A 25,390-nucleotide genomic window follows, 5' to 3' on the forward strand; every position below is an offset into this window, starting at 1 on the left:
TTGTTGTTGTTACAGCAGTTAGCCTACCTTGCAAATACATTAACTTGGAGAATAATAAGATTTCTAGAGAAGTCAGAAGAAGAGCTGGAAAGGAAAAGAACAGTCAATGAAGCAGAAGGAGAACCATGAGAGGGTGTACTGTCATAAAAGGCAGGGGAATAACAAATTTTAAGAACACAGTCTGGATTTTCTCTTATAGGGATAGGCCAATGCCTCAGAGAGAACAAGTAAGATAAGACTTGGAAAAAATAGTGAAACTTTTTGGATTTATTATTTTTAGCCATAAAAGTAAAATTAATTTTAATTCCCTTTTCAGAGGAGGAAGCATAATATAAAAGATGTTTCTTCCCCTAACTACAAACTTCTTAATAAATCTCACTATTAGAATTTATTACAAGTCATTGTTATCAGTTTTCTTTGCCTCTTTGTTTTGGGCGTGACTCTCAGCATGAATAAAACGTTGCTGGGTCACTTAACCTTAAATATTGTTTTCATAGTGCGTGCACACACACACACAGACACACACATACACACACATCAGTCATGAGGATGGTTTCTGGGAAATTCAACACTGTTGTTCTCAAATCTCAAAATGTGTTGCATGTATTTATCAAACTATTTTGAAACAGAGGTGTTTAGAAATTCTAAGGTTATTCAAACATGATATTCTAAATTTAAGCACTGTTTTCTGGCTGCAAAACTAAAGTTTATATTCCAGGGACTTCCACACCTCATTGAATGAGCATCTTAAATGTTCTGTCAGTTTGGATTAAAGTTGTCTCAGATTTTGATAAATTAGAATTTCAGATTTCAAAGCAATCACAGTTTTAAAATTCCTAGTTTTAGAAGCTAAAAATTGTGTCTAAATTATAAATCTCATCATGTTCAAACTAATAAAATTAAAGCAATAGTCCCTAATACCTAGATTCATTGAAAAGTTTAAAGATATAGTCACCCAAAGCTGACTAATCAGACCAATTGTTTCTAATTAACTAGCATAATCAAGATTAGTCTATCCTTTCTTTGCCTATGATACTGCATTAAAGCCAAAATCTTCCTGCTTTGTATATCAAAATATATATAAGATAAAAATACGCTTCTAGCATATTCCATCAAAATTAGTCAAGCCTCTCACAGACACAGTAGTGATTTAAAAAAATATTTTTAGCCTGAGTAATGTTGACTATTATAGTCCTGATATATTTCCAAACAGACTCATATGACTTTTTTCTTGCAAAACATAATGTCCTAATTTCTAGATGAAATTTAGTGATTTACTTTGATTGTTCTGTGCTTTTCTTTTTACTTTATAAAATATGATTATTCTATATTTGTTTTAATGAAACATTTCTTCATAATTAGAAGCCTCATAAAATGTACCCATCAAATATCCTATTTAAAGAAAACATTTTGTATCTCTTAGACTCTAATGTGAGTAATTAAGAACAGGCTTATTTTAAAGTTTATACATTGGTTAAGCAGTTTTTCTGACTCATTAATTCAACAGATTATGTTTGAATTTGAGCAATAGAAACAATTAAAACTCAACAATAAATCTGTGCTTAGTTTTCAAGGCTTTTCTTGCCCAAAATTAGTAGATATCGGGTACTGTCCTAAGATAACCTGATAACAGAATAATTTGGTCTAATATCTTATGTCACATTCTCAGTAATTCTCATTTGATTTTAAAATCAAAATATTTGGGTGGGGTGTGGTGGCCCACACCTGTAATCCCAGTACTTTGGGAGGCTGAGGTGGGCGGATCATGAGGTCAAGAGATCGAGACCATCCTGGCCAACATGGTGAAGCCCCATGTCTACTAAAAATTAAAAAATTAGCTGGGCGTGGTGGTGCATTCTTGTAGTCCCAGCTACTCAGGAGGCTGAGGCAGGAGAATCACTTGAACCTGGAAGATGGAGGTTGCAGTGAGGCCAGATCGCCCACTACACTCCAGCCTGGCGACAGAGTGAGACTCCATCTCAAAAAAAAAAAAAAAAAAAAAAAGAAATCCGAATATCTGGATTTCCTTTGATAATATCCATTTCCTTTATAATTTTTCATTTTTAATATTGAATAGAACATGCATGCCCCATTTGCATTTCTTCTCTGGTTCTTTTGTTTAAAACATATATATTTACCTAGTAGACCCATGTTATGGTTTCATCTGCATTATTTTGCTGTTTATTGGACTGCCAATGTTATAATGTCAAAAGGCTGGTTTACCATCATAATTGAGAACCAGATATCTGATTTTCCCAGTGTCATGTTGTCCCATTTTTAATTTTTGGCTATTCAATTTCAAGGTTTAAGTCATTCAAGAAAATAAAAGGCATCCTATTTATTTAATAAAAAGATGGACCCGTGAATACTGAGTGCTTTTTTGCAAAGCAGTTGATAGTTGAATGCAGTAATCCTGGCTTTACAACATAAAATGTTAGCTGTAGATGAATCCCCATTATTGTGCCTTGATCTTCAGAAATATGTATCTGTGATCTTAATATACCGTACCTTTGGACAATCCCATGTCTGCCAGTCTTCCCTGAAATCACATATAGACAAGACCGAAACATTCTGGACTCTTTTTAGCCACTGCAAACATACTCGTTCATCAGTAACCCACGTGAGCCAACTGAAATAATAATCACTGCAAATAAAATAGAAACAGGGAGTCACAACCATAAACCAGTTTCACACAAACAATAATTTCTTAATTTTTGTTTTCTGAAGAATATATGTCATTAAGATACAATACTTATTTAATAGCTAAGGAAGAAAAAACATTCCTTTCTCTGGAGAGAAAGTTTAAATAGCTCTACTTAAAAAATTTCTATGAGAGTTTCTTCATCTAATGAAATCATTTCATATGTGAGTTTTCTCCCCGTTTCTGGATTTTAACATCTTAGAAAAGAATTTAAAACATAATGCCAAAGCTACTGATCAATCTAGAGGGGAAAAAAAGCATTAAACTGGCATTTTGCACAAGTAAACTCAATTTTTCACCTTATAATTAGTTGAGAGAGAGACAAGTGTGATAAAAGGATAATCTTTGTCTCCTGGCGGATTCATGTTGGAAGCTGTTTTAGCTGTGACTATGGTCAGGTATTGAAATTCAGGCTTGTGGAATAAATCACAGATGATGTATGTGAAACAACTCAAATAGTGTTTGGCACATACTAGATGTCAGTGAATGGCAGCAATGATTCCATGACTCTGAGGATGAACTAGTAGGCAGAGAACATCAACATAAAATGAATCACAAACTTCTGGAAAATTGATGTAAAGGAAATCATAGAGCTGCAAGGGGCCTCAGGCTCAAATCTGGGCTTTGTGTCCTAATAGTTATATACCTTTAGGCCAGTTACTTAACTATTCTATTTTTATATAACATCAGAATAATAATATTACCTGTTTTAAAGATTGCTGTAAAGATTAGCTGACAGGGCTTAAACCACTTAAGAACTATGCTACATGATGAGTGTTCAGAATATGTTTGCTACTACTATTTTATTGTTAGTATTTTACAGCTGTTCAAACAAGCCTCTGGAATCCTTGTATTTTGCTCATTTGCCACCTATGGAGAATGACACTTTTAAAAAAATGATGTATTGAGTTAAGTTTTTATCCACTCGATCAGGGTGGGGAAGAGCAGATAATTAAAAAATGTAAAGTCACGTTTGATTATACATGAGTGGACTCAGCAAGGCCCAGTGGAAGCCTCTCATGGGGTTCTTTTAAACCCTATTAATGATCAGTCACTTGATCTTGGCTATTCTTCATAAGGCAGAAGGAGAAGACCCAAGCTTGGCCCGCTAGGCATTGGGAAGTGTTAAGAAAGCCCAACAGGCAGGGCCTGGGCACCTCTTCCCCTTAGCCACTTCAACCAGAAAGACCACAGAGGACTGACTGAAGTTTGCTGTAATCTGGACTAATCAGACAATGAGACATAGGGCATCATGCTAGGGAAGTGAGAACTCTTCACGTCTCTGCCTGCCTACAGTTCATCTCTAGACAACTCTAAAACCAGATAAATGAGAATATCCTGCTTCATAGCGAAAAATGCTAATTTTTGGAGAGGGTCAGCTTATCTTCTCTTATTTACCGTACACATGTGATCCACATAGATCCCCAAATCCTGGCTTGAGATAAAGTCAGCCAAACTTGAAAGAAGCCAGGGTAAGGGCATGCATAATTTTACTATCTGCTTGCTTGTCCCAAGTTCACATCTGTACATCTGAGGAAGGTTTCACTTAGATTGATCACTGAGGTCACATTTATATGTGTAAAAGGGCTAATTTTGAAAAACCAATTAAGGAAACTTATTTGTCACCTTTAATTTTGTATGTCTTTAGCTTTGTGTGCAACTCTTATTTACTTATTTGTTTTTGCTTCTAGCATGCACAGCATAAACTCACTAGAATGTAGGATAGAAAGATGGGAGGGATCTGAGATGAATTACCTTGAGGCTATCATTGCTGGAACAGGCACTTCCTGGGGACCTACATACGCAGGGTAAGTGGTATCGATAATAAATATCCGAACAAAAGGATTCTTAGCTCCAGCCTGCCAAAAAAATTGAGATATATAACCTCCTAAAATTCCAATTATCACCAACATTTTAAATAAATTGTAGGAATTTAGACACATTTTTCTAAGTGAATAATCTTATGTATATCACTGTGGAATACATTCTATTTATAACATGACAAGAATTTCATTTCAATTTTACCTGCAGGGCAATTACAAATGTTGCGTCAACCAGAGTGAAAATAGGTGTTTTAAATGCCTAATGAGAGAGCTTTAATTTATAGGGAAAATCATTTTGGATATGAAAGTGCAGTTCTGTGAACCATATTCTCTTTTCTGATTTCCAAGACAGAGCTCTCTCATTTTTATTGTTGGGATAATTATAATAATAATCATATCTCTGTATACCAAGGAGAGTTCAGAGGGGGATTAATTTGAGAGGAGAACAGAAAGAAAAAATAAATGAAAGACATTTTTTGCTTTTGCCATATGATTTGGTTTAGGACAATCACCAAATGCTCAGTCTCCTACCTGCTTGTATTATTACTGCCACCATCTCCAAAAGATTAGGGAAATTTCACCTCCAAATGAATTATCCATGAGATTTACACTTTTCTTGTTTTGTGCTTTCTATACTACTGCATACTTAAAATTTACATGACAGTATAGCTCATACCTAGACAGTTTCTTAGAGTTTCTCTGTTATTTTACCGTAGAAAGAGAGAATCTTGCAGTTGTAATAAAACTTAAATTTATGAAATGTAGGTACACAGTATTTAATGACTCAGTGCTGTTTGAATTCATCCAAAGAACCATTCAATCTCCCTTAAGACCTCCCTGTTTCACTCCCAAGTTTATCAGGGGCTCCCTTAGTTTTTTGGAATTGTCCCACATCTCCACCTAATGCCAGATGTTTTAGCAACTTTAAGCCTCAAGGAAATATGAGAATGTGGGTCCCAACTTCCCAATCAGTGCCAGTCACTTTTCGGTTCTGGGTTCCCCATCTCTTCCTGCTCCCTTAGGTCCTCCCAAAGATCTGAGTTCTTTTACATCTTGGGTCCCCCCACAATGCTAGGCCTCTCCCAAACATCTCCAGCTTTTAGCATTTTTACACAGCTTTTAGACTTTTAACATAAATATTAGACTGTCTGCAATTATATTTCTTTCTCTATGGCCACTTTGGCTTGCTTAGAATTCATTTGTGTGTATGCCACATCCATCCATCTTTGTCACACAGGGACCCACTGTGTCCAGCCATGACAATGTTCCTCTTGGCGAGTAAAAGGAATAGGATCCAAAGAACAAAGAAGTAATTCTAAAATCGCATCCGATTCCTTGTGCAAGAGGTGAATTTGTACTTTGATTCCATTTTTTTCTGATACCATTTTTACATTGAAATTAGGATATAATGCTTCTTCACTGAGACATAACCCATTCTCCTACTGCACACTGAGGTCTCCTCCCTCCAGACGTAAGACTGGATAAAAAGAATGTACAACAACTCTACAATGTTAAATATTCAAAAAACTATGGGCTCACACCATATCTAATTCCTTCAAGGGAGAAATTGAGACTTGCAAATTTAACCTATCTTGTATATCCTGAAAAGATCATAACCCATGCCTGCTTCTACCTGACAGAAACATCAAATTCAACATTTGTATTTCTTATTCTAGTTTGCATTTACATGAGAATTCAAGAGAGAATTGCAAAACAGAACTTTACCCTGAATTTGGAGCATGAAATATGAAAAAAAATTAAAATTAAGTTAAGCTTGTTTTTCCTCCATGATCAAGACCATATGTTTTTCAAAGATTCTGCAATAGATTTTGCAAAGACTACTTCATCCAGCACAACCAGATGTCCAAAGCAACAGATGTCCACATAAATAATAGAGCACAGTACAATGTTTGCCTTACAATGCACAAGGATAAGAAGCTCTCCAAACTTGTTGATCCCACCTTCACTCATGGTAAATCATTGCTCATTTTGATACTAGGAAAATGAAAGCATCTGCTGAAAGTATTCAACATACCTTTGGGTATGGAATATTTATTGTTCTGGGATATTGTTCATCGCCATAATAGGAATAGGCAATAACTGGTATATCTGTATCATTAAATTCCGCATATGCCAAAAATTTTCCATTAGGAGACCACCAGAGAGCATATTTTGTAGCAAGCATTTCCTCTGAAAAATAAGTACTAGGATATTAACTATAATTACATCTTACTCTTAAAATCATTGTAAATACTTCTGAATAGCTATTTATCAACTGAAATAATTTATTTAATGTGGATGTGACATATGTCATACTTTGGTTATTAAAAAAATTACATAATCTGAGTTAAGAGGAATAGTTTAACCTTTTACTCTATGTCAAACATCAATTAGCCTTGTTAGAAAATGACATTAATCAGAAATGTAATTTTTTAAATGAATAATAAACACATCGGCAGTAATTAATTTTTTCTTTCAGGGCAGCTTCAGGTTTTTTAGTCACCTAAAACAGCCAAAACAGAAAGAACTGTAATTGTACTAGAGAGTGGCATAAACATTGAAAGTTACATTTCCCTCCTAGGAATTAAAAAAAAAGCAAAAAAACAGAGTTAGTTTAGATAAATAGATAGATAGATAGATAGATAGATAGATAGATAGATAGATAGATAGAGACTAGAAGTCTTTTTAAAGTCCAGTTAATTCCTGAATTCTACATTACCAAGAATGAGAACAAAATCAACAGAGTATCAGAAAGTAAAAATATTTTCCCATAAGATAATATAGACAGTTGTTTAGTTTTGAAAAAAAAATTGTTTTTCTAAAGAAAAAGTAAACATGAGAAAATGTACTAATGCAGCACCTGAGGACCATATACGTTTTTGGATTATAAATCATTACTACTACTTCATAGTAATGTTAATGAAAATCAATTCTACCAGTCTTCTGATAACCACAATTTGTTCTTTTAAAATATGTATGCCCTATTTGTAACCTACAGACAATTTTCAGCAATGCTACCCTTCATGGAAATAAGATACTACTCATCTAAATCTTACTAAATATATGAAATTATTTTAAACTAAAAGCCTAAAGCATTAAGAGTAGAAAAGGAATACAGCTTACCTTCATAAACCCAGTCTGGGATTCCATTAAATATTTTATTTTCTCTTCCATTAAATGTTATTTGAAAAGGTGGATCTCCTGGTCTTTGTTTCAAATAGATATTGTTTTGATAGACATATGCCTAGAAGTGGTGGTAAGGGGAAATTCCCCAACAAATTAAATGAAGGCTGTATATTTGTTTTAGTTATTCCTCTAATACCTTTAAACAGAGTGGTAATAAAGATACGAAAAAGATTCACAACTAAAATATCATTTGAATAGGTAAAAAAATCCAACCACCTTACATTAACATCAGTTATAAATTTTAAAGTCTGAATGAAATAAAAAGTAAAGCCTATTATTTTCTTACTTGTTTCATTACCCCCAAATAAATAATTATGTATATTGACAGAAAGTCAAATAAATCTCTGAATATTAATAGCTAGCCAGATCTAATCTTTATTTAGAGTCCTTAAATAAGAGCTTGGACCAAATTTCATGTTGTCTGAAGCTAGTCTGGGAAACTTGTGAAAACCATATTTTTCCTGAGCTTTCTGGCACAACGCATTCTGGCTGAGTATAAGGATAAAGTTTTTGACTGCTATATTTAAAGAAGTCTATCCATGAGCTTGAGATTTTGCGGAATTCTCAGATGGGTTTCAATTTATCAAAACTCTTCCCGTTTTTAACCACTAAAATAGTCATGAATGTATTTTTTTTTTTTTCTTTCAGGCAGGGAAATTTAACAAAGGCCAAAATCAAATGGCTCCTCTTTTATTTACATGATTAAACACTTCAAAAATTTAAACACTTACTAATTTACTCCCAACAGGCGACCAGCATAAATACTGAATTGGACGAGGAAGCTCATTTCCTCTTACAAATTCTCTAGAAGGAAAGAAAGAAAGAAAGAAAAACAACAAATCTTGCTGTTTAATGCAAAAAAAATAATGATCTGTATAAACAGAAAAAATAAACAAACAATTAAAATTAAGGCTCATTCCCTCTGCACCTACAAACCCAATGAAAAGAATACAGGAATGAAGAACTGGAGACATAGGTGTTGATTTCTGTTCTTCCAGTAGTTACTTAAGAGTCACTTAACTTTTCTGGGTGTCAGTTTTCTGACCTTTATCGTGAGGTGAATGGATTAAATACTTACAGACTGTCAAAGTGGAGAACATCTCTAGAAATTATCTAATACAATCCTTTCATTTTATAGAAAGTAAATATGAGGCTTAGAGAGCTGATAGAACTTTTTCAGACCACATTGCTAGTTCTTGGCAGACCTTGAAATAAACTCAAGTCCTTTTAACCCCTGGGATTGTAAAATTTGCACACACTAGACTGAAATGGTCACTGAAGTGCCTTCCAGCTCTGAAATTCTATAATTGTGCTGAAGTTTAGTATGTGCTCTTCTACATTCTCATTCACAACCCCCATCTCTGTGAATGCATATGCATTTCAAATTTTTGAAAATAAGATGCCATTTGACAATCTCCCCAGGGATCTGACTTGAAATCAGAAAAGGAAAGGAACATCTGATCTCAAGCTAAACTGAAAAACGGATTGTATACTGGGCAGTATGCCTTAAGCTTGTAAAGTCCTCCACCCATGGGGAAATTTCAAATAGTCTATTGGCCAAAACTCTCACTTTGATGCTTAGAGTCACTCTGCAAGTATTCAGTTAAGTGACTTGCATTGTGGAGCTTTTGTAGTTCTTCAGCAAGAATGCATTCAGATTTTTATAACTGTTACAGAGTCATAGGATGTCATGCTTACTTTTTGATTTTTGTCATCTTGAAGATTGGATTAACAGTTTCATCAAGACTGCCTTCATGGGAAAGCAAAGCAAGACCTGCCGCCCAAGCACAATTTGAAGAGCCTCAAAAAAGACCCAACCTCTCCAAAAAAAAAAAGAGACTCAAAAAACCCCAACCTCTCCAAAAAAAGCTCTCCAACCTGGACCTAATATGTGCCTGACATTTCTGCCTTTCCCATTCTTTTAATGTTTGGACAATTGTGAAGATCTGTAACACACACTGCCTTGATGTAACTTTTTAGGTGCTTGCATGAGACCTAGCAAGTAACAAGGGAACATGGCATAGTTTTGAGTGGGGAAAGTGATTCCCGTGGAAAGTGACCATTGGCTCTGCAATGAGAGTCTTGGCCGCCAGAGGGCAGTACATGAGCACCAGGCACCTGGGTGATCGGGAATACGTTGAAAGGGATGCGAGAGCCGGGTTAAAAGATTGACCCAGGCCTGGCCCGCTCGCTCACGCCAGTAATCCCAGCACTTTGGGCGGCGGATTACTTAAGGCCAGAAGTTCGAGACCAGTCTGGCCAATATGGAGAAACCCCGTACCTACAAAAACACAAAAATTAGCAGTGGTGGCACAAGCCTGTAATCCCAGCTACTTAGGAGGCTGAGGCAGGAGAATTGCTTCACCTCGGGAGGAGGACGTTGTGGTAAGCCGAGATCACACCACTGCACTCCAGCCTGGGCGACAGAGTGAGACCCTGTCTCAAACAAAAGAAGAAGACGTTCTTCACCTGGTTCACAATTTGTTCTCAAGCTCCTGTTACCTTTGATACTGTAACATTGTCTCAGTTTTCTGCATGCAGTGGAATCATCTATGCAATCACACAGGCAGCACTAAGCTAAAAATCTCAGCGCATGTCTCAAGCCACCACAGCTGCCATTTTCTGTTTTCTAAGTCAGTAAAGGTATGAGAAAAGGCGAGGGAGGATGCTTTACAAAGGCGTTAATCTCCTCAGTTTTGCCTACCTAGCTTGAAACCAGTACTGTCTTATTTTCTCTATGCTAGATTTTTATAGAGTCTTCAAAGGCATAAAAAAGACTTGAAATTAGTGGTATTCAGGGAGGCCTGGAATCTCAAACAAGTTTGCCATCCATCCTTCACTTCCTAAGTTATGCTGTATTTACCTGACCGCCCCCTCCCCAAATCTGAAATACTAGATAGTTGTGCAGAAAACAAAGAAACAAACAAACAAAAATAGTGATTTGATTAAATTCACTGCAGAGAAACTAAATATTTAATGCGATTTTAGGCCATAAAGCTTATCTAATCCATGATTAAAATATTAAGATTATCATTTTTTTGAATGCTGTTCAACTTGGCGAGCCTCAACAAAAGAATTTCAAAATGATTAAAAGAAAAACAAAGACATGATGAGAGCCTTGAGAAACTGGACTGAAAGACTAAGATTCCCCACTCACTAATAGAAAGAGATCTTAAGAGTAGGTAGGGCTGGTGCCCCAAGCTCATTTGCATCTCATTGTTATATGTGTTTCACATAGAAGGGGCTCAATAAATATTTTTAAAATTTGGTGATGATATGGATTCAGAGGCAAGAAGGACTCGGAATGCATTAGATGGATTTGAGATTCTACTTTAAGAAGCAGTTGCTATTTCTTAATTTGACAGTTTAAGTAGATCAGAGTAATTCTCTGAACATTTGAAAGAAGCAGATAGATAATTTTTTTTAAAAAAAATTGTGCTCTTGCTAGACAAAAGGGGAAATAGACCAGAAGTTTTTTTTCAATACCTCTTCAAGCCATATAATTATTTCCCCTTTTATATAACAGCAAAGAGGATATCACATTAAGGTGAGTAGCTAAGGCAATTCATTGTCCAAACTTAGCCAGGGTGATTTTTCTAAAGTGCAAATCTGATCATGTCATTTTCCATTTAAAACCCTTGAATGAATCCTTATTGTCATCAGAAAGAAAGATCTAAACTCATTTTAATGATTTCCTCATTATTATTTGGCCTATGCTTCCTGGCTTGGCTGTTCCCCAACCTTACACCACCTCCTACTAGTCAGCAGGCCCCTCCCTCAATTTCAAACAAATTGACCTACTTTGCATTTCCCAAACGCACAATGCTCTCCCTCCCCCTTTTAGGCCTTTACATATTCTTCTTGCTGCCAGAAATTCTCTTCGTCAATCCTTCGCCTATCTGCACATCCATTTAATTTTTTCTTTTAAACGGTAAATGCTTCAAACAGTTAACATATATATATATATATATATATATATGGAAAATGGTATTTGACAATTTATCTACCAACTAAATTAATTCAAAAGAACATTTAGTAGTTTACATGTCAAATACCTTTCCATTTTAAAAATAATTTTAACATTTTGTCATTTTTATAATAATTAATTTTAAAACAATTAATGGAGTATGTGTTCAGACACAACTAATGCTGCATCTCTCTCCCTCCCTTCCTCCTCCCATCAGTGAAATAGCCGCTCTCCTAAAAATAGTGTCTCATTCCCAAGAATGTTTTTGTGCTTTCCTATATATGTTTTTTTCATAAATAGCACATCTTTAATTTGATCTTCAAAAACAGAAAATCCAAAACAATATTGTGAATAAAAATACAAAATATTAGTCAAATAAAGAGGTGAGTATCCCATATAAGTATTTTCTTGAATTTTGTAAGCTTTATGGGTACATATATACTGTATTACTAAAAAGTAAGAAACAATGATCAGTAAGAAGATAAAGTCTTCTTAACACCAAATCAGAGTTTGGAATGAAAACATTCTAGGTATTAGATTTAAGTAGTATTGATAAACAGAGGTGATTTACCCATTGCTAAGGTCATAGATGTAATATGTTGCTGTGTAAGAGTATCTCCAAAGCTGTCAGAAAGAAGAAAGACAAAAAAACAAATTGCAATTGTTAGAAAGCTTACATCAATAATGTATAATCATATATCATCCAATTCAAAGTTCAGAATTATAAAAGGACTACTTTCACAAGGCACAAGGAAGAATATGTTTCAATTCCAAATGAGTCTTCATTTAAAGAGTCTTACTGTGGACTTTTGTGCCGTTTGTGCAAGTTCCAGAACTAATCTCAGCAGTGATTCAACCCTCACTCCATAAAAAGCATACCCAAAGAAATTTCCTAACATAAAAAGCTTATCTTTGCATACTCTATCCCAGAAATTTTCCCTTCATGTTTTACCTGTATTGAAGTAAAACCACAATGATTTCCACAGTCCATAAGGAATACCCTGCACCTGGGTAATTCATTCTAATTATACCCCTTAAAATTGGGTAAAGAGAATTTCATTCAACATGTATTTTTGCTGCAAAATGCTTGCCTTTCTTTGAGTATAGTTTTAAAAATAATAATTGAAACAAATGAATAAGAATATTTGGCTTATAATTCTTCGTGAACAAAGCTCTTCATTTTCTTGTTAAGTATGTTTGTGCTGTTGTTAATGAATGATGCAAGTATTATTTTGGACTCTGTTCCTTAAAGCGCTTTCACACTTAAACAAGCTCCATAAGATTGAAACGTGTCTTGCTGAAGATTATTGGTGACCATTTAGAGGTAAAGACAGACTCTTGCTTTCTCTCACTTTTTTAAACCACCTTGTGGATTAGTAGGAGATATAATTGGATATAATCAAATTAAATAGTTGATACCTTTGAATAATCACTTTCTAGATATACAAATTGCCGATCAGGTGATAATCCATAATTTGAAGCATTCACACTTTTCTGAAATAATGAAGAGGTTGATTAGAATACAGAAAAGATAACAAAGAGCCATGTAAATTTGTAGTTTTAAAAGAATATTATATTATTAACATACTCCTACATACATAGGCTTTCAATGCAATTGAAAAAAATATTTTGTGGAACTAAACTATAATTCAAAGAAATTTGCTAGATACTGTGGGAGAAGGATGCAAGAGATAATATATACTTTGTGATTTCAAGAAACTTATGAACTTGTTAAGGAGTATCATACTACAAATTAGAATGTCCTATAAAAGATTCAATATAGCATTGCAAAATTATTAAGAAAGAAATGATTAAACTCAAATCAGAGGATTATTGATTGCAAAGAGAAAGAGAGTATGATCTAAACTTGGTTTTAAAAGATTAGTAGGTTTTTCAGAGTGGAGAAAGTTGGAGGACTGGCAGCCTGAGGGACAGAACAGTTAAGTGCCCATACTTTATAGCTACCACTTATTAAGCACTTATTCTATGTTAGGCACTGCCCTACGCACTTGCAAATGTTATTTCATTTAATTCTTTTATTAAACAAAAGAGGCATTATTATTCCCACTTTACCAAGGAAAACACTGAGGCATAATAAGATTGGTGTAGTAAAACCCTTTACCCAAGGTTTCACGGCCAGTAAGGGACTGAGCCAGGATTTGAACCTCAATTGGCCTGACACTAAGGACTGAGTTCTTAACTCCTATCTTATGCTATACTATATTCAAAAAGGAGGAAATATGTTAGGTGATTTAGAAGAAGCCAAAGACAGTAGTCTAATGGGATTAGCAGACAGAACTGGAAGACTAGTGGAGTATGGAGCTGGGAAGGCAAGTTGTGTCCAGATCAGGTGCTAAGACTTTGAACTCTGTTTCTTGGTCAATGAAGAGCTGGCAAAGGTTTCTGAGGGGGAAGATGATGTTGGATACATACCATGGTTCTGTTACTCAAAATGGTATATGATTGTCCTGTTTCAATATTATAAAGTACTATATTGTTATCTGCAGATTGATGAAGATATTCTTGTCCTTTAAACAAGAAAGAAAACAAAATTTAAATGATCTCTCTTAACAGGAAATGCATTCCTAACAAAAGAAACCTCTCCTATTTCACAGACCTACTTTGTTTTTCCTCTCTGTCCAGTACACATTGCTTTGTGAGATGTAAAATCGTAGGTTGGTGGTAGAAGGAAGAAGGTAGAATGCTTTCTTCTACTTCACACGAAGATGCCACATTTGCAAACAGCAGCCCTATTTTAGCTGATTCAGGGTGCTTAGGAACACAATTTTGTTTCCTCTGGGTTACAAAGGGGATAAACTAGTTTGAAATGTACATTTCTTTTGCAATAATAAACATAAATTACATTTAGATTGTGTTTGGTTCAACTTAAAACTCACTTTGCATTAGTTTTATTTTCTTAAGAGAAAAAATTAAAATATTCCATTTTGTTCAGTGACAAGATATGCAACTAAAACTTCATAGACTATTTAGTTGATCTCACTATTTATTTGATTAGATTTGTTTTATAACATCCTATTTTGAAAAGCTATATGAAAATACCGATTTCATGACCCTTAAAGGGTTCATTGTCAGATTGAGATTTGCCTGTTCTCCAGATTATCCAGATTAATAATGGAATTTCTCTTTTGGTAAAATTTTTGTGACTTCTCCTAAATAAAAATATATCTACCATTCTGAAAAGTGATTACAGACGTTCAAATTATTTCAACAATACTTTTTCAACTTTTCTTTTTCTATTTAAAACTCTATTGGCCTCATTACTATGGGGCAAATCCAGTATGAATGGTTTCGTCAAAAGCGCTTTTTTGAGCACTTGAACCATTCAGATAATTGTTCTTTTGTACATTTCAACTGATACGGCTTCAGTTACTATAGAGATGCATTGGCACTGAAATAAAAACCAAACAAAATACATTTTAAAAAACCCCTAAAGATAAATAATGCACTTACCTGAAATCCAGTTTGGAAAAAATGTTTTATAAGAAAATGTCCCATTTAAAATATCCTTCAGTGTGAGTGCTCTCATTGTATTTTCTTCAGAGTTATGAACTTTGGGGGAAGAGCAAACACATCCTTATTAAAAAGAAGGTTAACAACTCAAATAAATGCTACGCCTGGCCTTCATCTGTTCTTTCTAATATAATAATATCTGCTATTTGCTAAGTGATTGTTGAACTCCTTTCATAATAACTATTAATTATTAATAATAGTATCTCCTTTTTTGTAGATAGGATAAGTAAGAATTAGGGAGGTAGTTTCACTGCCTGGAAGGGAAAACTGGCTGGAAACTATAGGGGAAGATGAAGATTACAAAGGAAGGCCATGCAGAGCATGGTTCTTCAGGCAGTGAAGAGTTGTCAAGGTTTTCCAGAAGGAAGATGAGATGAGGTTCCAACAACTGTAGTCTTTGCAGAGCTGGGGTTACAGACCAGGTAGGTTTGGCTAAAATCTCACTCTCTTACGCAATTCACTGTACTTCCTCACATAGGTTTGGTTCAGATTTCAACTGATTTATCAATGATGTATTTTAGCATCCCAGTTGGTCAAATGAGATTGGCCAGAACACTTGCCTTCAGAAATCTCAAGAGAGGTATTATGAATATAGGCTATTTTCTCATACTATGGACTTTGAGGAAAAGGAAAGCAGACAGAAAGGAAAGAAAACCCCTTGATCTATACAAAATATCTTAGAAGTCCCAAGAGTAGAGGGTTTTCTGTAGAAAAGCTAATCTAATGTAGCTCACAAACCACAAACGAATTCAATCTATATTTAAATCCTTCAAAACCATTGTGTTTTTCAAACATGATCTTATTCTCAGAACAAATATTCATTACAGAGCCCTGAAGCAGTCAGATACACCAGGCAGATAATAAGGCAACCAAATCCCAATGCCCTTTTATATCCATATTACCATTCTCCATCTCTCCCACCTTACCCCTTCCACAGGCCACTAAAACTTACAGGAAGATCCTATACCTTGAATGCCATTTATGAATCTGGCATTTGCCCAGGTGAAAACAAAACTGTCAAAGATGGGAGCTGTAACTTTATCCTGCTATAAAACTCTTTCGTAGCCCTCCATGACTCTTCCGGTAAAGATCACAAATGATGATCTGGATGGACTACAGGCACTTGCTGGTGTGGGGCAGTCTACCCTGTCAGCTCTTCTCGCTCCTCTCTCATTACTTTCTAGACACTAACAAGCCAGGCTTTCTTTTCCTCAAATACTCTTTCTGTAAGGTGTCTACAGCCTTTTCTAGTCTCTCACCTTTACTACTCAGTCCAAAAGCTATATACGTCCTCTGAGAAGCCCTTTCTGACCCCCTGGTTTAGATCAGGTTTCCTTTTACACATTCCCATATACCATGTTCCTTGCTTTTAGAACACTTGTCTTGGTTTGTAATCGTGTGTATATTTGATTGATTATTGGATTAATGTTTTCCCACAGTTACCATAAGGCCAGGAATCATGTTTTGTTTTTCTCATAGCACACCGCAAATGTCTAGCACATACAGGTATCTAATAAATAGTTGTTGAACGAATGAATGCATGAAATGAAGACTGGCTGGATGGCTGGATGGCTGGATGGCTGATTGGTTGGCTGGCTGGATGAGATGTGTGCCTTTTCTGAATTCCCTGCATGGTTTTTGGTAAGAAGATCTCTGGTGCTTTGGCTTCCTCACCAGTATTACGAGGTACTGGACTAGAAGGTGTTGGCAATCTCTTTCAGCTATGCCATGCTAGATTTTGAAATCTGAAACTCAACCTGCTCTATTAACCTTGTAGTTACATTAATGTTCTGCTATGTATGTAGTAAGATCAAAATAATAAAGTGGAATAATAATATCTTCTGTTGTTTTAACTGATTTATACTGATGCATGTATGCGCCACACATTTGATTAGGACCATGAGTTTATTTCTTTCCTTGATTTGCGGCAACTTATTCCATGGCTGTAAAAATAGTGGCTGGTGAACCCCTTTGCAACTAGACACTGAATACTTAATAGAATTGTTATTCTATTTTTTAAATAATTATCTTTCTGTATTATCTGTGCATCCTAAACAAGGTTGTGTACACTATACATTTATTTGTAATGAAATATCTTCTGTTTAATGAAATGGTCTTATGTAGAATTCGTACCATTGATTTTTTAATTCTCATTCAGTGAATAAAAGACCGTTTACTACAATAGCATTAGAATAATTGCCAAGTATTGTATTTAATGCAATTTTATTTAATTTTCCTAAGAACAAGTTGCAATCCATTTCTAATGTAATAAAGGGAAAATTATAACACTATTTATAGTGGAACTTATTTTCCATTTGAAACACACTTAGTTTGTGCCTACACAATCCTTAATATCTAGATGGAAAATTTAAAAATGTATTAAGTCGTTTTACTGTGAATACCAAGATCACCATTTTTTTCAAAGAATGTTTCTGATATTAATTCAATAAATGAATATAACTTTAGTTATTTTTTAGAAAATATAAATAATGCTTCAGTTATGGCTGGTGACATAGTTTTCCCTATTTAAGCATCTTTGCATATAATTTTCCTTACTTGTATTATGCTTAATTGAGACATTTATAGCTGTAATTAATCTTCGTTTTCATAGAAGGCTAAATTAAGTGAGATAATTCAACTAAAACATCTAGCTCTATGTGTGGCACATGGTAGCAGTCAATACATGTTACCTTTTCGCATTATTGTAACTCATCAGTATTTTTCAAATAAATATTTTAGATCAGTGTTTCCCAAACAGATTTGTCCACTGGGAATTTTTGCTTCTGAATATCTACTAAAACCACAGTTTGAGAAACACAGTTCCAGACAAAGCTATTAGTATATACAATTAAGCTTTACTTTTATTTTAGTTTAACGAAATTCATCAGTTATGCTTGAACATTTTGTCTATTGCCTAGCTCCATAACTGAACTGTTACAATTAAAATCATAAGTGTAATTAGTACTAATATTGTACAATGAATAAGTAAAACATAAAAAACAAGAGTTTCAAATTGCTTTTTAAATACCTACTCATTTTCCTTTTCGTATCATTAAAAAGCATTTTGATCTTATCAGATTTCTCAAAAAGATTCTAAGAATTAATTATTTATTCCTTTAAACCTCTAATTTTGTTTATTCAGGAAGGTTGGACTTGATACTATATTTTATATTACTTCCTAGTTAGCAATTAATTTTATGAGTGCACAGTAGCTATAAATGGCAACAATCAATATAGATAACTTAGCATATGACTCAAAATATCTGTAAAGCAATTTTAAACATGTACTAATTGTACTACTGATTGCCATAATGAAAATAATCCTCACCATCCCCCAGGAAGTGATGAGTGGATGTATGAATAACATATCCAGATGAGCCAGCTACATGTATGTGGGAATGGATTTCAGGCACAGATTGGGCTGGGATGATTACTCCTAACCTCATGTTAGCTTTGTAAACCATATCATATGTCATGTATCCAGGGCTTAGAAAGTGTAATTATGTTGATGTCAGGCTGGGTACATTAAGTTCATCCCCAATATAATCAGAGAAATTTAATTAGGCATTCTTCCTGCTAAACATGACCATGTATTCATAAACACAGTGCAGTAATGTGTCACATGTTAGAATAAGAATAAAACATAAAGATTACTTAGAATTTTCAATCCAAACTTTGATTCTTTGTACATATGGGATTTTGCTTTCTCAACATTTATCCAAATTTATTGAACATGAATTTTTTTTCATCTCTGTGTGGCAAAGAATTGTATAAGACATAGGTCTCCACCCATAAAAGTAGAAGCAGTGATTGATTTTTCTCACTATTATATGTTCAGCTGCTAGGACAGTCCTTGACATAGCACGGGGGCTCAATAAATATTTGCTGAATAAAAAAATAAACCAACTTGACAGATTTTGTGTTCACTCGTTTTGGATAATTCCTCCGAGAATATATCTGCCCTTACTTTCTACCCTCTATTACAAGTTGTAAATTTCATGTGTAGACTCTTTTGCCTTCATTTAAATATTTATAAAAACTTGGTCCTTGGAGCCCCTTGGAGTGTGCTTATATAAAAAACAGATTCCTAGTACTTATCTCAAACCTACTGAATCCAGATCTCTGGGGGTGGGATCCTGGTAGTTTTAGTTTTTACCCAGCCTCTTTGATGATTCTTCTGCAAAGGTTCAGAATCTCAGTTTAATGATTTCACTGAATCTATTTTGCTCAATGCACTCCTGTGCCTATCAATAGGAATCATTCCTTGACTACAAACTCATTGTAGGTGGGTGAGGCTGGCCTGTGAAGCAATCCACATGTCATGGAGAAGAGATTCCACATAACTGAGTGTTGACCATGGCTTTCAAGGAATGTAAATGGCCTACTTTAATGTTTGTTCCCCTGTTCAATGACCTTGCTCATTGCCTTCAAATGCTCTCCTTTTTAAGTATATTCCCTTTCCCAGACCTGGAAAAGTGGACAAAAGGCAAGGGGACTGATTCTGCCCTAGACTAGACTTAAGTAAGATTATAGAAAAAGCATTGGGGTCATTATTGTCTAATGTTTGGAATGTGTGTATGTGTGTGTCTGTGTGTAAATCAGTATAAAATATATCTCCATAGCACCAAATACACTAAATGTTCTAGTCACCCAGAAAATATTCCATTAATAATTATTGGATGAATAAATGAATTTTCATGTCCTCTTCCAAATAATGTTTTAATATTAAATGTAATTATTTGATGATTTTGGAAGGTTAGCTTTGACATCTACAATTTTTAAATTCTAATTATTGAACAAAAGTAAACATGAATTCTGAAAGCATATCTCTCCTCTGTATATGTTAACACTTACTTGATTAGCTCTTAAGTTTTGCCAGTGCTCTTAACTTCGTTTTGGCCCATCTTTAGCATAGTTACTCATACATTGCTTAAACACTCTAATTAACTATACTTTAATTATTTGCATTTTCAACTTATTGAAGCAAAGCTGAAAATTATTTCAATTATGAATCCAAGAAATTACAATTCACAGAAATGATTCACAAGCAAGTAATGATTTACTATTCTCTTAATTCTTTCTTAAAATGTTGTGCTTCTATTAGGTTTCTGTGTCTGTTTCTGCCATGTGATTTTCTAGTACTGAAAAATTAGGAATGGATGTCAGAGCAGAGACATTGGATGTTAGTTCTAACGTTCAGCATAAACCAAATGAGAAAATTAAGTGGGCATACAAATGGCTGGCAGGTCCTTTTGTTCTCACTTTTGCACTTGATTTGTAATTGATGCATATGAGGTCATACCAAGGAAAGGAACTAGGGCTCCCAGGGAAAACACATCCTGATGGCTCTGCAGAGGTGCTACCTATGGGGAGGTATCATCTCCAATCATCACACTGGGTTTTGTTTGTTTCTGGAGTGCGTACCACAGGGGCAAGGACAGTAAATATTAGGGCAGGAAAGATACTATTTACAAGCTAATATGATCAAATTGGAACAAGACTGACAACTTTGAAAAACAAGTACATGAGGAGGCTTTAGAGGAGTAATAGAAAGTGTTATAATTTATAAGTTATTGTACGTACCAAGCACTCTACACGCATAGTCCTGTTAAATCCTCACAGCAACCATCTGAGGTAAATACTTTTGTGGACACCATTTTACAGATGAGGAAATGAAAATTAGCAAGGTGAGCTAACTTGCCTAATGCAGAGAAAAGCTGGGGTTTAAATTCAGTTGTATCTGGTTTTAGATACTTTGCCACTATACTATAATTAAAATGTAAGTGTACATATACAACAACATACAACAAACACAAAAATAGGCAAGAACAAGCAACAAACAAAGGGGTAGAATAATTACACCTCAAAACTTAGGTTAAGAGAAAGTGAGGCAATTTGAGCTTTTTCAAAGCAAATAGGTTGCTAGCTATTATAAAGCTACTTACTGTTACTATTATTGCTGTCTACTTGAAGAATGTCTCAGCTCTAATAGCAATTTTCCATGGTTTTCTCTATGAACAACACTGAATAACATAAGTTATTCAAAGGATTTGCTGGGCTTTTAAAAATAGCCCATTTGTGTGTTATTTTACTGTTGTGTTACATTATTTTAATTAGGGTTCATTTATTTTTCAGGATAACTAAGGCTTTCAAAGATCCTAAGATATAATCAACATAATGTGTAAGAACATGAATGGTAAATGACCCTCTGGTGACCCTGAAGATGAAAGCAAGCCTTGTTTATTTTTGAAGACCTCAGTCTCCTTTGCCAGCTCATTTTCCTCTAATCTCTATTTGACATTTTGTCATGGCTGTTTCTGCTGCTACATGGGGCTGGAGAAAGAGCAACTTTCCCAGGTCATTTCATTCTCCCAGGGTTTCTACTACATACCCCTGGGCTGAACCACCCCCTGACCCCACTACCACACCTGACTTTCACTGGATTGTCTTTTTATCTCCAGACATGTCTATTACACTTCCTCTTTAAAATCCCCACTATATATCTCACAAGCACTTCAAAATCAGTATGTTTAATGCTAAGAAAAAAATTCCATGCTCCTCTTCCAAATTTATCCAAGTAAATGGCACCACCTACCATTCATGTAGTTTCTCAATACAAATATTTTGGTGTGATCCTTGACCTTCCTCTTCCTTAACCAGCTCGCAAGCCTGCCAACCCCGTCTACTGCTTGTCTCTATTTCTACTGCACCCCAGGGACAAGCCATTTCACAATCGGTAGGCTTTAATGGATGCCTAATTGCTCCTCTGCAATTTCATTCCTGGCATTTTGTTGTGGTTTTGTTTTGCATTTTGCAATGTCTAATGGCATTGTGCATCATTCATGTGCTTATTAGTCATTTGTATATCTTCTTTAGCAAAATGTCTGTCCTTTGTCCATTTTTTAATGGAGTTATTTATTGGATATATATTTGCAAATATTTTTTCTCATTTTGTAGGTAGTTTTTTCACTCTTTAAATGGTATTCTTGGCCATCCTAAAATGTTAAATTTTGATGAAGTCCAATTTATGTATGTTTTCTTTTGTTTCTTGCATTTTTGGTCATATCTTAGAAAATTTACCTAACTCAAAAACATAAAAATGTATCCATATGTTTTAAGAGTTTTATAGTTTTTAGCTCTTACATTTAAGTCTTTGATCCATTTTGAGTTAATTTTTGTGTATGGTGTGAGGAATTGGGTCCAACATCTTTTTTTTTTGCACATAGATATCCAATTGTTTCACCATCATTTGTTGAAAAGACTTTTCCTGTTGAATTGTCTTGGCATCCTCATCACAAATCAATTAACGAAGTATAAGGCTTTATTTCTGGACACTCAATTCTATTCCATTGATCTGTATATCTATCCTTATGCCAGTAACACACTGTCTTGATTACGGAGCTTTGTAGTAAGTTTTAAAATAAGTTTTAAAATAAGGAAGTGTGATTCCTCCAAGTTTATTATTCTTTTTCAATATTGTTTTAGATATTTTGGGTGCCTTGCATTTTTGTATGAATTTTAGGATCAGCTCATCACTTCCTGCAAAAAAAGAAAACTATGCAGGATTTGGATAGAGATTACATTTAATCTGTTGATAAATTTAGGCAGTATTGCCATCTTAAAAATATTGAGTTTTATGATCCATAAACATGGGATGTCTTTCCACTTATTTAGATCTTTTTGGATTGCTCATTGGGAGTGTATAGAAATACTATTGGTCTTTATACGTGGATCTTGTATCCTGCAACCCTGCTGAACTTTATTGTTAGTTCTAATAGCTTTTTAGTGAATTCCTTAGGATTTCTACAAACAAGATTGTGTTATCTGTTAGTACAAAGAGTTTTACTTCTTCCTTTCAAATCTGGATACTTTATATATTTTTTTCTTGCCTAATTGCCTTGGCTAGAACCACTGATAAAATGTTGAATAGAAGTGATGAGAGAGGACATCAAGTCCTGTTAATGATCTTAGCAGGAAAACAGTGTGACATTAGCTTTCATCTGTAAGTGTGATATTAGCTATGTTTTTTTATTTTTTTTTGTAGGTGTCTCTGATAAGGTTGAGGAATTCCTCCTACTCCTAATCTATTAAGTGATTTTATCATGAAAGGGTGGCATTTCGTCAAATCCTTTTTCTGTATCTATTATAATGACTATGAGATTTGTGTCCTTTTTTCTATTAATGAAATTTATTGTATTAATTGATTTTCAAACGATAAACCAACCTTGTATTCTCGAGCTAAATCCTAATTTGTCATGGTGTGTAATCCTTTTTATATATTGCTGGATTTGGCATGCTAGTATTTTGTGGAAAATTTTTGCATCTATATTCATAAGAGATATTGATTTATAATTTTCTCTTCTTGTGACATCTTTGGTTTTGGCATTATAGCAATGTGGGTAATACTGGCCTTATAGAATGAGTGGGGAGATATTTTCTTTCATTTTTTGAAAACATTTGTGAAGAATTTGTAATAATTCTTCTTTAAGTGTTTGGTAGAATTTGTCAGTGAAGCCATTTGAGCTTAGGAAGTTTTTTTTTTTGGTTGGAAGTTTTAAAATTACTAATTCAATCTTTTTTGGTGTTATAGCACCATTCATGTTTTCTGTTTCTTCTTAAGTATTGGTAGTTAGCATCTTTCTATGTGCCTATTTCTATCTGCTTATTTCATTTGTTATCTGATTTTGTTTTGTTTTTGGTGGGGGGTGGGGAGACAGAGTCTTGCTCTGTTGCCCAGGCTGGAGTGCAATGGCACGATCTCAGCTCACTGTAACCTCTGTCTCACAGGTTCAAGCAATTCTGCCTCAGCCTCCTGAGTAGCAGAGATTACAGGTGTCTGCTACCACTGCTAATTTTTGTGTTTTTGTAGGGAGGGAGTTTCTCCATGTTGACTAGGCTGGTCTTGAACTCCTGGCCTTAAGTGATCCTTCGTCTTGGCCTCCCAAAGTGCTGCGATTACCACTACGCCTGGCCTGTTATCTGATGTTTTCTTTTTTAACATACAATTGTTATGTCCTGTTCCTTAAAAAGTCCTAACATATCTGTTTTTCCACCAAGTATAAATCATAACCTGTATTCAAAATTTTAATTTAGATACTAAATAATACTATTTTTATTATTAATGGGAATAAATATTAATAAATATTATACGTTATGCTGTTCTTACTGCATAATATTAGTCAATTAAGAAGGATACTGGAAATGAAAAATAAGTTCTTGGTTCTCTATACACGAGAAATAAAATAAAAAGAGACTGATTGCGGGGAGGGGGGAGGGATGGCATTGGGAGTTATACCTGATGTAAATGATCAGTTGATGGATGCTGACGAGTTGATAAGTGCAGCACACCAACACGGCACAAGTGTACATATGTAACAAACCTGCATGTTGTGCACATGTACCCTAGAACTTAAAGTATAATAATAATAAAACAAAATTTAAAAAAGAGACTGATTAGTATTTGATTAACTGTTCTATGAGAAGATCGTTTTATTACATGCCTACTGTATTAATTATTGCTTTTTTAAAATTATACTTCAAGTTCTAGGATACATTTGCGAACATGCAGGTTTGTTACATAGATATTATATGTGCCATGGTGGTTTGCTGCACCCATCAACCCGTCATCTACACTAGGTATTTCTCCTAATGCTATCCCTCCCCTAGTCCCCCCAACCCCCAACAGGCTCCTATGTGTGATGTTCTCCTCTCTGTGTCCATATGTTCTCATTGTTCAACTCCCACTTATGAGTGAGAACATGCAGTGTTCGGTTTTCCGTTTCTGTGATAGTTTGCTGAGAATGATGGTTTCAGCTTCATCCATGTCCCTGCAAAGGACATGAACTCATCCTTTTTTATGACTGCATAGTATTCCATGGTGTATATGGGGCACATTTTCTTTATCCAGTCTATCATTAATGGGCATTTGGATTGCTTCCAAGTATTTGCTATTGTGAACAGTGCTGCAATAAACATACATATGCATGTGTCTTTATAATCCTTTGGGTATATACCCAGTAATGGGATTGCTGGGTCAAATGGTATTTCTGGTTCTGGATCCTTTAGGAATCACCACCCTGTCTTCCACAATGGTTAAACTAATTTACACTCCCACCAACAGTGTGAAAGCATTCCTATTTCTCCACATTCTCTCCAGCATCTGTTGTTTCCTGACTTTTTAAT

At 34.7% G+C, this 25,390-nt stretch overlaps 1 protein-coding gene across 2 annotated transcripts in view; it reads right to left on the reverse strand.

The window, feature by feature from the left end:
- The window catches only part of FAP (fibroblast activation protein alpha), a 71,650-nt gene that overhangs the window by 40,731 nt on the left and 5,529 nt on the right, over positions 1–25,390 (reverse strand). For both annotated transcript variants that reach the window (XM_005573321.4, XM_005573320.4), the window contains exons 3-11: positions 15,149–15,247; positions 14,111–14,205; positions 13,097–13,171; positions 12,249–12,301; positions 8,442–8,514; positions 7,648–7,768; positions 6,560–6,714; positions 4,457–4,560; positions 2,509–2,644 (exon numbers count right to left, since the gene is read on the reverse strand). In XM_005573321.4, coding sequence (XP_005573378.1) covers positions 2,509–2,644; positions 4,457–4,560; positions 6,560–6,714; positions 7,648–7,768; positions 8,442–8,514; positions 12,249–12,301; positions 13,097–13,171; positions 14,111–14,205; positions 15,149–15,247 — 911 coding nt within the window. The remainder of the gene's footprint in view (positions 1–2,508; positions 2,645–4,456; positions 4,561–6,559; positions 6,715–7,647; positions 7,769–8,441; positions 8,515–12,248; positions 12,302–13,096; positions 13,172–14,110; positions 14,206–15,148; positions 15,248–25,390) is intronic.

The sequence above is a fragment of the Macaca fascicularis genome, chromosome 12 (assembly GCF_037993035.2).
Source record: "Macaca fascicularis isolate 582-1 chromosome 12, T2T-MFA8v1.1".
NCBI lineage: Eukaryota > Metazoa > Chordata > Mammalia > Primates > Cercopithecidae > Macaca > Macaca fascicularis.